Source organism: Tubulanus polymorphus, chromosome 11 (assembly GCF_964204645.1).
Source record: "Tubulanus polymorphus chromosome 11, tnTubPoly1.2, whole genome shotgun sequence".
NCBI classification, from domain to species: Eukaryota; Metazoa; Nemertea; class Palaeonemertea; order Tubulaniformes; family Tubulanidae; genus Tubulanus; species Tubulanus polymorphus.
Window position 1 is genome coordinate 4,661,438 of NC_134035.1, and position 14,774 is coordinate 4,676,211.

The window sequence follows — 14,774 nt, forward strand, 5'->3', positions numbered from 1 at the left end:
CAGTCTACAACCAAATCACCTACTTAAGACCGCACCGAGCTCATTTTGGTTCATGATTTAAGGGTAGTTTTAGTAAACGTTTATTAATATGGATCAGCGAAGTATGAGTCGAAAATACACAGATGAACACAAACCGATGTATGCACGGGTGTTGCATTACCGGAGCACAATGTTTGACACATGTATGCGAAATTCGAAACGCAGCATACGCTGTCATCAAGCGTTGCCATCGGTGATGTTTTTTTCTATTGTTGATATTCAACACGTATACATTTCATTGTTATAATTCGTACGTACTTAGACAACGATGGACATATTCCGTGTTTTACGCTTTGCCATGCTCGCGCGGTAATAAGACCTCGGTGGTCGTTGATTGGCTGATATTTTTCGCTGCCACAGCGACCTAAATGAATACATTCACCGGCTTACTGAAATGCGCTGCCGTCGATTCTCCTGCGGTCCAACTTCACCAGCTCCCTTCAACAGGGATTCGAATTTGATGGCAATGAGATTGTCACTGTAAGAACCCCGCCTGGTTTAGCACCGGTCAATGTGATGTTGTCCCGAAGAGTTGTACAGTTTTCTATACAGCCGATCACAAATTTGGCCCATGAACAACTGTTCACACGGATGCCAAATGGGGCCATGCCTGTTAGGTACGACCAGGGAGGTGGGAGTGGTCCGACTTAAAACCTGAAGCCAGGCCTGAGCCAAATTTCAAGACTGACCAAATTATTATGTGTGAATTGCTACAGGATCCGCAAGTGACTCACTTCGCTTTGTTTGAGTATTGTTTAGTATTGAGTGAGTAGTTCGAGTGTGAGCGCACTCTCTAAAAGCCAAATTTGACTCGGGCCAAATTCTCTACGTGTGATTGCGGCATATAGAAGGAAAGATGTACTGAGGGTGCAGTGAAGTCATCCAATAGTCCAGTTGTGAAATATTACGCAGGTCATCCATATTGCCTTCATAGATTTCTAACACAAACCGAGGCTCTTCAAACAATCAATTTCATCAAAAAACAAGGCCAAGACAGTGTGCAACAGTATCATTTTGCCTTTGAAATGTTGTCTCTTCACAAGCAACTCGACATCCATCTCTCAAATCTAACAGTCTAATAAGAACAGTTATTTATCAGTCATATATCAAAGGTTTAGCCAAGCTGAAGCCCTGCCCTTTGCCACCCCAGTCATAGATACGAAACCTAAATCGACAAATTTAAACCGAAACGAACTTCCCTGAAATCTAGAGAAGCACGCACGCCACCGCGGCACGGCACACGTTACAAACTACCGAATTGATTTCTTCTCGGAACTCGCTACGAAACGATTATATCATCTTTTGACTGCGACACACACACACACACACGTTGACGTTCGACGCGTTGATGGATATAAAAAGTGGGCCATCGATTGTCGCGTCCCGATTCGCGGCGACGACACGATGGATGCTCGTAGCGCAGCGCCGTTAATTGTTCGTCATTATATCGACTAATAATGGATTATCGTTCGTCCCACATAAAACATTCCGTTATACACACACACACAGACACGGCGACATCGATAGCTGCGACCGACCGGCGGCAACCCGTGCGCCACGGCCATCGCCGCTTCCTTATGACGGATTTTCCCCCAGTAAGCTAGTTCATTTAAAGACTTAATTTAAAGCAACGCTCGGCAATCAGCGTTCGGGTCAAACATCTGACCGTTAGTCGTCGTCTGCAAGCGTTTGTTTGTTTAACCTACGACCCGGCAATCAAACCGGCGAACGTCGTCGGTATCCGCGCATGTATGTGTATCTCGCGCGCTGTTTCACATCCGTCTGATTAAAAGCGCGGCTGAATTTTCTCCGGTACCAATTACCGAGTTATACACCTCCTCGTGCTTTTCATCGGTTACGTCTTGATTGCGCCCGCGCGCACGCCGCTAAAGACCGTCGCGAAAATTGAATTAAATCGCGCAAAAATTTGCGTGAGTGATCAGCCTCGGCGTCGACGACGTCGACGACGACGACGACGACGAGCGTCGCGGGCTCGTTTTTCGCCGGGCTCGCGCCGTCGCCGCAATAACCGACAAAACGCGCGTAACCGTTAGCGATCTAATTAAACCGCGTTACCGCGACTGCGGAATGATTCGTCGTAATAACCGTTCGGTCGGTTGAACCGCGGCGCCGCCGAACGAAAACGACGAGATAACATCGTATCGCGCCAACAACGCCACAACGGCGGCGGCCCACGATACCGAAAACTGGTTTACGCCGAGCGGTGCACGCCGCTCAGGCGGACAGCTCACGCGGAAAATTGCTAATATCGCCGAGCTGAGAAAACGTTTGACCTCTATTGGAACGAGTGTCAAACAACGCGGAGATTGTCTGACGATATACCAGCCAGTTTTATAATTGCGCTTTGCCTATTGTATACGCGATACATTGTCGGTACCGGCGGCGCTGCGAGCACAACATCGCGCCTCGCCGCCATCCTCGTCATATTTGCCGAGAGAGACGCTAAATGAACTGTTTTGACAAGTCTTGTCAGCCGCGTTTTTAAAACGCGACCGACGACTTAAAATCAGCGGCGGCGTTTATCTCGTCGACGAGGCCATCGTCGCCGCCGCGCCGAGTTAATTGCTTGCTCGGCGTCGTTTGACAAGTTGCCGGGTCAAACGCCCGTCGGGGTCAGAGGAACATCGCCTGAGCTATATATCAAAAATACAGCGAGCGCATACATCACGAAAAATACCACGAAATCGAGCTTCGATACCGACAATACTGATACAATACTGACACTCGGCCCGTCGATACAACACCAGGTCCATCAATACAATACTGGCAGCCGGTCCATCAATACAATACTGGCACCCGGTCCATCGGTACAACACCAGGTTCATCAATACAATACTGGCACCAGGTCCATCAGTACCATACTGGCACCTGGTCCATTGGTAAAACACCAGGTTCATCAATACAATACTGCCACCAGGTCCATCAGTACCATACTGGCATCCGGTCCATCAGTACAACACCAGGTCCATCAACACAATACTGCCACCAGGTCCATCAGTACCATACTGGCATCCGGTCCATCAGTACAACACCAGGTCCATCAATACCATACTGGCGCCTAGTTCATCAGTACAACACCAGGGTCAACACAATACTGGCACCCGGTCCATCAATACCATACTGGCACCTAGTTCATCAGTACAACATAATACTGCCACCCAGTCCATCAATACCATACTGGCACCTAGTTCATCAGTACAACATAATACTGCCACCCGGTCTGTCGATACAATACTGGCAAAACGACATGAGTGCGAGTAATAGACCTTGCAAAAAAGATAGCTATGTCTCCTCAATCTCCCTATGATATCATCGTTTTGATATCTAAGATTCTTCCAGAAAACATAGCCGAAAATACGAGCGATAGTAGGGAATTCGATGATGTCATTGAGCGATTTCCGAGGCGGCCATCTTGGATTAACATATATATTTCCGAGTTCTCATTTATTTCACCAAATGCTTAATACTTCGCCATTCTCATTATTTGGGCGTTACCGCGAACTTCGGCTTAGTTTTATAATAGGACCCTTAGTTTTGACCGCGTGCCGTTAACCTATGCGCCAAATGATGAATGACGCTGTATCTAAAATCAAAGCCGTTTGCTCCATCAACTTCGCTCAATATGAAAGAACATGACGGCTTTAGAAATCAGAGAGTAACGCGTGAATGCGGCGGTATGTGCGAGTATTTCGCTGAATACCATTGAATGCTGTGTATGCAGGACGACTGCAGCAACGCGAACCGTCACAGAGCGCGAACACAATGGACGGCCATCTTCGCGAAACCCTTAAATTGTTAGTTCGCCATGGTAACGAGGAAACTGTCGACGGGATACTCGTCGTCACACAGGACGTCTGCGCTCGTACGGTTACCACGACGCCGCTGGCAGCTATAGCAGCGCGGCTGACGTATACATCATCAACCCGCGTTGGCGTCGCTCGAAAAACAAACATGTCCGGTTAAAACGACGTTTCAAATCGAAAACTTGAAGTTGAAGCTAAAACCGGTCTGAATAGGACATACCCTGGGTTAGAGTAAATAGTTAGTTAGAATAGGTCTTTGTAACAGACAGGCCGAATTAGTAGACCAGTTAGACCAGGCTAAAACTTCACAACTGGTCTACAAAACCAGCCCGGGGGATGATGTCTAAACTTGGTATACCCAGGATTAGTACTATGAGCGATAAGTAAAAATGATATCTATGAAACGTCCAACAAGCCGGAGGCAGCAGATTCATAGACCAATAAGAACTCGTGATAAAACCCTGCCCCATCGGTGCTTCATTCAAAACTGGTTTACATGGCCACAGCCTTCATTTTCAAATAGTCTACAAAACTGACCCTAGCCTTCATGTTCAAACAGTCTAAAAAACTGACCCCAGCCATCATGTTCAAACGGTCTAAAACCGTGCCCCAATGGCACTTATTAATACTGGTTTACATCACTGATCCCAGCCTCGATGTTGAAACCGTCTCAGACTCTGCAACGTCTAATGAAACTGAGAACGATTAATTGATATTGTTTTTTTTTTTCTAAAGTAAACGGTTTATGTCGTGAGATGTTGACGATATTGTTTGCGGATTCGCCTCGATTCAGTAAACGCCGCCGATTCGTTGACAAGCGACGGTAATTGCCCGATTAGTATCAACTGTTTTTGCCCGTCATTGATCGTCGTTAACAATAAACTCATTGTCGCCGCGCGACGCAACAATACCCGGTCGTCACGCCGACGATAACGCGGTCACCGCCGGTAGTAATAACGTAATTGACTTGTCGTCGCTTATCAACGACGGAGAAAGTGGTGAACGGCGATAATTTCGATAGCGACGTTCGTATATGAAGAAAAACCGAAACGCTCCACCGGGGACGGCGATTGTCCGAGGAAAACGGGGGCTCATTTCCACACCATGGATCTATCTCACCCTTCCTGTCCAATATATGGCCGCCTCCTGAATCCCCTTATGACATCATCCAATTGCGTGCTGTATATGATCGATAGACCGTTCAAGAAAAAATGTCTGCCTCCATGAATCCCCCTATGACATCATCGAATTGCCTATTTATGATCTGACCGATAAGACGTGGTTATGTAGACTGGACAAGATCTGTCTTTACCAGTGATAAGTGCTTACTGTGGTTAGTGGATCAGGTTAATCTTAGTATAGTTTACTAACCGGGGTTAGTGGATCAGGTTAATCTTAGTATAGTTTACTAACCCTGGTTAGTGGCTTGGGTTAACCTTAGTACGGTTTACTAACCGTGGTTAGTGGCGCGGGTTATTCATAGTTCAGTTTATTAACCGTGGTTAGTGGCTCAGGTTAATCATAGTACAGTTTACAAACCATGGTTAGTGGCTTAGGCTTGTCATAGTATAGTTTACTAACCACGGTTAACAATAACTGAAAGTTTTGCACTAAAAATGTTCAGTCATTCGAGATATCAGCGGAATCGGCCATTTTTTCCTAGGTAACAACGCGAGAACTGGCGAACATTTCTTTATCCGACTTTTCAAAAAGCTTTCAAACATTCAAAAGCAAAGGTGTAAAACTTCAATAACTGACATTTAATGTACGCAGCTATAACCCGTGCGTATTTGATCCGACACTTGTTTATTCTCGCCGATCTTTGTAGTCATATTCGACGACGTGATTCTGATTACGAATCTTTCACATAGACGAAAACAAAAACAAGAGAAAGAGAAAGAGAGAGGACGAACTAAAGACAAACGACGACGACGACGCGTGCGCACACGGAATGTTTTTAATCAGCCGTACTTCAAACCGTGTGAGAAACAAACCCTTGATCCCTTATTCGACGATATCTATCGGCTTCGCGTCGTCGAAACAATTTTTCTTACGTAACTAAAAAAAGCGTTCGTCGTTTCGCGCTATACCAAAAGAACTTTTTCCGGCGACGGTTCGTGTTACGTTAAACCGACGACCAGGTAGGTGGCGCCGGCGCACGAGTAAGCGACATTGAATCGAACTCGTTTTTTTTACGTCATCCGTCGAAAAATAGAAAACGCCACGCGAAATTGATTACGAAGAAATTCCCCGCGGCGTACCCGAAGCGTACCCCGACCGGGATTAGCCCGACCTTGCAGTGTACCCCGGCTCCGGCTCGTACCCGACCTCGTCCGGATAGCGGTAACTAGTTCTTTATAATTCGCGATGACTGGGGACCGGATCGCTAATTACCGATCGATACCATTCGTGGTCGGTCGGCTATTGTCGGCAGAAATTATCTCCAGCGCGCAGTAACTAAGATAATCGGACTGCAGCTCGGCTCCGGCGTTTTATATATTTTAAATCCTTTCGGTATTATAGGCCCATTTATGGCGATACCGGCCTGTGATGCCATCAAGTCAGTGTATACACACACACACACACACACACACGCACATAAACGAATACAGCCACGCTAGAAATAAGAATGAACTACGCAGATATATGAACTAATCACTATAAACCTAATATCAATATTCAATGAGAAATAGGTCTTCGCTTCAATTTGTTTCAAATTTCCTAATTTGTTTAGATTTCCTAAGAATGAATCTTTAAGAGTTTAAAAAAGCTTTTGATTCTGAGAAGGAACGTAACGATCGTATACACATAATAGCAATCTTATCATAATATGTAAGTCATAGGACCATCGGCATCATTCCATGGAAATAGGTAAAAGGACATATTTGGCATCGTGAAATCTGCAATGCTATAGATTTTAAGCGTGGAATCATGAAATGGACGGCCACCAAGCATCGAGGTATCTCAGAGTTAGAGAGGAGAGGAAATATGCTTTAACGCGTTCCACTAATACGGAGAAAATGAAAGATGATTTGCCGCCGTCCGACGAGAGAAACGCTTCCAAACGGGATCCCGTCGAGAGAATGTGAAATTATAAAACGTTCATTGAAACCGATCGGAGACTGCATTAATCTTAAGCTATTTGATTTCGTTTTGAATGCGGCGGTATTTACTGCCGTCGTTGCTGGTTGCGAATATTTCAAAACTGAGAACCGAAGGGTTGATTGTCGAGACAGCAGCAACAGCAGCAGCAGCAGCAGCAGCAAGAGAGGATGGATGAATAGTGAATAGGCAGTGTTTTTCCGAAAACTGTGAAAACTGACTTTCTATAGATCGTATTCGCACGCTGCAGGCAGCCGTCAACTTACGGGCGTTTGCACTGTTCAACAAGGAATACACGTTAAAAAAAAAGTGGGGGAACCCAGCACATTAAGGGGGAAAGACTACCGAATAGCAGCATTTATAGTTCATGGCATTGGGTAAAACAAAATGACGAAGGACAATTCATATCCTCAAAACATATCACGTCGAAATCAAAATAGGCTAGTGACAAAAACCAAAATATATGTCTGAAGATGGCATAAGCATTCTAACCATCCGTGAAAGTGATCTTCTAGTCGTTGAATGTTCGTAAATGTTATGGGATTTTTATACAACTGACTATATTCGATTCAATTCAATTCAAACTTTATTGATGCTTATTGATGCATGGACAACATCGGGAAAATTTAGGTAAATGGTAGGTACAAAAAGAGAGTAAAGAACCCAAAAATTGATATAGACGTATTGATATATACCTAGGCTATATACTAAACAATTCAACCTCATAGATATATACAGTCGATCCTCAATTGCCAGAGGTAGTGTCTCGCAGTAAGATTGCCGGGGGTCCTCTTGTCGTAACGACGATGACGGGAAGCTAAGCTCGAGATTCAGTGTATGTGTACAGCGTAAGCGCGAGTCGCTCTCGTAATGAAATTGCGGGTTAATTAGTCGTGACAAATCACATCGATTTTTTACGTCATCCGAACGACTTAAAATATACTCGGCCATCAATCACGCAATTACAAATATCAGCCGTGTACGTGAACTGAGTCAAACGCATACCCACACATACCGAACCGAACATACGAACATACATCGAAAGAAAGATTCGTTCATATTTGATTGAAAAAATATATAGATTTAGGCTGAAAAATTCAGTTTTCAAATAGTTCTCCAATATATGGCATACAACGGACAAGACTTAGAGTAATTAGGATCCCACGACTAGCTCCACAATCAAATAAAACCCATAGTCAAATTGAAGCCACACAAATGTGGAACTGGGTTCAGAGATAAATCAAACTCACACACCTGTGGAACTGAGTTCTCGATCAAATTAAACCCAGATAACTGTGGAACTGAGTTCACAATCAGATTAAACCCAGATAACTGTGGAACTGGGTTCGGAGTGGAATAAAACCCACACAACTGTGGAACTGAGTTCACAATCAAAGTGAACCCAGATAACTGTGGAACTGGGTTCGGAGTGGAATAAACCCCCACAACTGTGGAACTGGGTTCACAATCAAATCAAATCCACACAACTGTCAAATTAAACTCAACTGTGGAACCGGCACCGACTTCAACGTTTCAAACGAACTTTAATAAATTGCGAGTTGACCGAACTGGAGACGAACGAACGAACGACTGACGAATTATAAACAGATTTAGTTGAACTAATAGTTTACTTATTTCATGGCGACTGATTTAACCGTGTTTGCCTAATGGAACTGACATATTATCATCATGCCGAGCGAACGTTCCATCATCTTCATCGAGTCCCCGAAGTCATCTCCGACCAGCCAGCCAGCCATCCAGCATCCAGTCGGCATCGTCTTGCAGCAGCAGCATCAGCAGCAGCTGAGACGAAAGGATGGACGTCCCCGATACGCGCGCTCGATGCGGTCAACATTCAAGTCATGTTCGCGTACGTCGACGCTTATTATGTCAAACATCGCATCCGATCTCGTCGGCGAAACTGACCGCCGGTCATTACTATTCGCGTAATGTCCGATGTAACGCCGTTTTATGGCGGAACCGAACGGCGGCCGCGCCGTCGTACGGCCTCGGATAATTACGCCGATCGCGCGCCGCGCAGCTGCCGCCGTGGCGCACGTGACGATATAAACCCGGTCCGGACCGGTCGTGTCGTACACGGACCGGCGTCGGCGAGAACGACGTAAAAAGTACGCGGCGACGCCGTACGAAAATACGTCGATCGATACGACGACACGAATTCGGCATTATTAAATCGGATTCCGACATTAGCCCGAACACAATTAGATAATCAGAGCGGTTGTCGACGAAATTCGTCCGCGACGCACGTAAAAATGTCAACTTACGTCGCGCGTCGTTCCGAGATATGTTCCTATAATTGGCGACATATCCCTCGATCGTCGTGACGACAACGACGACGACGAAAAGTTTTGCGAAAGTTTCGGCGAATAAATGATAAGCCGGAGTTGTATTCGATAACCGAGGTTTCCGCGACAGGAATTCTTAGAATATATTTACCGAGGCAAGAGACTGGGTAGAGAATAAACACGAGGAAGAGAAAAAGGAAGAGGTAGTGAGGGGGTGAGATACACGTAAGTGAGGTGGAAAGGGATGAAGGGGAGACAGACTTTAGACGATGAGGGAGAGGTTACAAGATAGGTGAGGTCCGGAGAGGCGAGATGGAGAGGGATGACCAGGGAGGGAGGTAGGGATAGACTTTAGATGGAGACTTTAGATGAGGGAGAGGTAGAGAATGAGGTTAGATGGAGAGGGAGAGGGAGGTAGATAGAGGCGAGACAGAGATGGGAATGTGGAGGTATAAAGAGAGAGGGAGAAGTGAAAGAGGGATGGCAGGGTTGATAGAGAGAGCGAGTGAGAGATGTTGAGCGTGATGGCAGAGAGAGAGAGGGAAGAGAGAGAGAGGGCTAATTGAATCCCACACAGAAATTATATTAGTCGGGTAAGAGTGGTGCTTCACTATGAGACATGAGAGTTTCAGACAGTGACACTGAACGTTACGAGATATATATACATATATATATACATACGTATACATGATGGACTCGTTCAACTCGTTCTACATAGGCTGGACAGTGATGCCCTAACCCCAACCCCCCACACAGGTTACCCATAACGTCTACACACCGAGTCGCGTTCATCACTTATATCAAATCATCTACGGCTCATAGCTCTATAAACCAAAACATTTTCATACTCCCGTCCAAGGGGCCGAGAGTAACAAGTACTGAAATTCAAGGAACCTACGTGTATGTTGGACCCTAAATATCTATAGGGGCCAAATACAGAGTAACAATACCGACTATACTCTGCACGTATAACAACATGTGATATAATACATATTCTACATATGACAACATATTGAGATTCAGCTTGTTAGGACGGATCCGATCAGGTGGTGACAAAACTCTCATTGCAGAGAGAGAGTGAAAGAGAGTATGAGAGAGGAGAGAGAGAGCATAGCCACAGCTGTCGATGTAGGTAAATATAATGCCCATTGAAAGTAAATTTGATCGGGCAACATCTTCATATTGCAGTAAATATCAAACAGCTTGCCGTAGATATATATATATATATTATATACCAATATAGTATATACCCATCCCTTGTTTCATGTGTGAATTTTCGGAAAAAGTCGATGAAACTGGAAGAGACCCACTACCAGGGGTATATCCCACGACTAATACCGTGCAGACAATCTATGAAAACTAGGTTCAATGTCGAAAAAGAAAACTCAGTTAAGTTCAATGTCGAATAAGTTACCGATATCGATGTTGAAATGTGCTAAATTTGGAAGCACGGGTTTAGTTCGAGTGAGGGTAGAGGAGTCACAGAACGTAACTGCGAAAACATCGACATCTGCAACAAATTATCATCGAATACAAATCGATTGACACGTTTTTTTCTTTTTTAATTGAGGTGATTTCGTTACGGGAATAAAGAGCAATTAAAATCGTTGGCAGACGCTGCTCGCGTTGAGGTGACTGGGATATAGGAGGACGTCTACGCTGGGTACACCAGCTGATTAATACCGCTAATAGGCTGGTATAGGGGACACAAAAAGTAGAGAAAACGCTATGTATAACAAATTATGATGACGTTTGAAAATGTGACACGAGCAAAGCCTGTCTTGAAATGTGGAAAAGGTTAGGGAGGGGAGAGGCGGAAAGGTTAAGCCCAAACGCAGGGAAATATGGAAACACAGAAATGTTTCTTGTAAATACGCATTACACAGGGCAACGCTCCGAAACATGTTTCTGTCTATTGTTTCCGTTTTCTCGCTGTGCGCATTGTTGGGCTCAAGGTGGTTGAGAGGATTGCAGAACAGCGGGGGAGAGGATCGGGAAAGAATAGGATAGCGTAGAGATGGGGCGAGTGGGGCGACAAAGAGAAATAGAACGAGGGATAGAGGAGAGGGGAGAGAGGAAGATAGGGAGAAACGAAATGGATAGTGAGAGTGAGAGAGATACAGAGAGAGAGAGAGTGAGAGAGACGGATAGAGTGCGTATGAATGAGAGGAGAGAAACTTTTGAAACAATTAACAAAACTCGTGTGGAATAAAACATAAGGTGCGTCGGCAGTCGTCGACTCAGTATTCAACCATCAACGCCGGTGAAGAGCTACGTACAAACAATACATAGTGTTACATTACTGTCATCGGATGACTGATGTAGTATCATCTCTCACCCCTTATACACGCCGCGCCGCGCCACGCCGCGCCACGCCGAGCCGAGCCGTGCGAGGCCCCCTGGATTCAAAAACACCCGACGCTTTCAAGTGAAGAATAAAAAGTCGTACGCAACGTCGTTTTTTACATCGTTTCATCAACCGTGATCCGCGACGAAAAACTGAATTTCTATTCGCGTCGTTGGAAGAAAGTACTTCACTATCTTCCGCATCGCGTCTTCGTTCTTTTTATTGGAACATTCTACAATTGTATCATCGCACTGATGGCGGCTGATCGTTGATGAAATCATATCATCCAAGGTTATACCAAATTTAAAGGACCACGTTCACAGGGTTTGACCCGAGGAATAAAAGCCACATGCCTGTGATAGGACTAGCATATCGGAAATTTCGCTTGCCCCCTCAAAAATCAACTTGCCCCACGTATATAAGCAGTCCATATTGGTGGCAATCTTTTGTTGTATCGGGTGGGAAAAAGTTTTGAGACACGACAAATGCACTAGCCCAACGTACTTAGATCGGACCCTGCACCCAGTTCCGCGTAGCTGCTTAAGCGCTAAAAGGTGGACCGATTTTCAGTTTAACATTATCCACAGCATACATTATCTGGTCCAAAAAATGCACATGTAGTTCAACGCAAGTGGTCCGAGTTCCGACTATGAACACGTTCCAGTTCGAGAATACATGTACGTGGAACAATACCGAGGTGGATCAGATTCCCGAGGTTGAATTCAATTATTTCAATCGCAGGTTGCTGATCGTACGAGTCTATTAATAAAACCGCCGGGGAAAATTTAAACATTTCAACAAAAACAACAATCGCTCGTGACCACACCCTTCGAACCGACGACGATGACATTTCAAAAGATTCGAAAACACACGATTTCATTTTTCGACGCGGTTAAAAAAAACGTTCTCTTTCAAGCGTGTCTATTTTAAACAGAGCACGCATGCTCGGTGCTAAATAAAGATAGCGTGAATTACAAAAAAACGGTTCAAATGAAATTGATTCGGCGAAATGGATGAATATGGCCATTAAGCAGTCATACTATATACCCTGAACTGGACAAGGATATATATATATATATATAATATACGTTTTGCCCGCAAGGCAATCAAGATCATCGCGCTCTAAGTCGTTAGATCCGGTATCAAATCGCTTTTTTTTTTATTCATCTCCATGAAAAAGATATTGAAAAAGATCATTACGAAGTGAATATCTCTACCTCTACCGTAATGGCCTGTTGATCCCCGAGGGTCTAACAAGCATTTCTGACCCCCTAACCCTAGTGTCAAAAACGATGTGAGCGGCCAAACTGTGCTAAAGTGACTGAAATTAAAATTGCCGCCAAAAATCAACGCAAAAATAAATACACAACGAATAAAGCTTACAACAACATAACAAGCGAATACAGGAAATATCACGCCATAGATGCCAGTAACGAGTTCTCCAATATTTCGTTTTTAAATTTTGAGGAATTTATTTCAATTCTTCAAATGAGTAACTTATTACATGGATACCGATGAAAACATTCACGGATTCGAATCGGACGGATTGATTTTTCGTCATCGCGAAGATGAAACAAGTGCGTACACACTTTTTTGAGTATGATACGTGTATGATATTTTTTGCCTACCTTGGTATGAGATACCTGAGCCTCCTTCGCTTTTTACTGTCGCATCAACTGAAGAAACAAAAATACGAGCCACATTCACTAAAAACGTCATCATCCGAATGAAAGAAAACGTTGAAAGCAAAAATCGTCTATTCAGTTACAGATTAAACAACAGCAACCCCAGTTCCACAGTTCTCGATAAAAGTTTGACTCCAGGACTCAGTTCTATTGTTATCACTAAAGCTAAATCAGTTCATTTCAAATGTTTTATCTTAACCGAGAACTGTGGAACAGAGTCTCAAAATCAGATGCACCGTTTTTGGTTAAGCTAAATCAGTTCAATCAATGGAATCCAACTGTTTTATCTTAAGCGAGAACTATGCAACGGAGTCCTGGACTTAGTTCTCCTGTTATTGGTTAAGCTAAATCAGTTCAATCCAAATATTTTATCTTAACCGAGAACTATGCAACAGAGTCCTGGACTTAGTTCTACTGTTATTGGTTAAGCTAAATCAGTTCATTTTAAATGTTTCACCTTAACCGAGAACTGTGCAACACAGTCCCTGAATCAGTTCTTTTGTTATCGGTTAAGTTTAGATCTAAAATTAGCTCAGAATTTTTAACTCAAATGTTCGAACAAATCTGAACGGAGAACTATGAAACCGGGTCAAGCTTTTTAATTAAAATCGAAACTCTAGCTTAATTCAGTAACTACTTTTAACATAATCATCCATATTTCTGGCATGCACAGGACGGGAAACAGGTTCGGGAAGACGAGACCAACAAAAAATCGAATGTCAGCTAGGGCTGCAGCGGAGGAGGAGATGAAAATAAATCAAATCATCTTTCGCTTTTTCTAAAAAATGCCTACAGGGAAGGGAGGAGTGCCAGATGACCCCGGATTTAGGTACGACGAATACTGCAATGTACGACACGAAAAAATGACATGTTTTAAAAGACACATTTCCGAACGTGAATTTCACAATAAACACCGAACTTCGATTGTAACAGCAGCGCCAAGAAGATACATTTCAAACAGATAATCAAGATATTATAAATGATATCATCTCGCTACGAATATAGACACATTAATAGAGTACGAAGCCAAAGGCGGCGATGATGTAATACATGTTTGCAACTGAATACCTGAGAAACCCCGCCAGGCGACTACCGTATATTGTTCCTGCAAGTATCAGGTTTTATTTCTTCGTGCTTATTTAAATTTGCCCCGAGAGACACAAAAAAACCGATCCGCAAAACGATGACTGATTCTTCGTTTTAGAAAAATATAAATTCTTCCAGACGAGAGGCATCAATTGATCGTACATTAATGACGAAAATGTCACAGGTTTGTTTTCAATCATCCATTTCCTCTCCCTCTCCCTTCAACCTCTCCCTCTCCCTTCAACCTCTCCCTCTCCCTCTCCCTCTCCCTTTACAGCCATCATTGTCAGAAGTCTTTTCTCGCGGCGACCACCATTGTCGAAGAGGTAGTTTGCGACACGTATTTTATCTAGACCTCCATATAACGTCGCCGAGCACGACGCGA

At 44.1% G+C, this 14,774-nt stretch overlaps 1 protein-coding gene across 1 annotated transcript in view; it reads right to left on the bottom strand.

Moving 5' to 3' along the window:
- The window catches only part of LOC141912925 (one cut domain family member 2-like), a 114,163-nt gene that overhangs the window by 52,785 nt on the left and 46,604 nt on the right, over nucleotides 1-14,774 (bottom strand). The window contains exon 2 of the mRNA XM_074804355.1: nucleotides 13,247-13,294. Within this exon, the coding sequence (XP_074660456.1) occupies nucleotides 13,247-13,294 (48 nt within the window). The remainder of the gene's footprint in view (nucleotides 1-13,246; nucleotides 13,295-14,774) is intronic.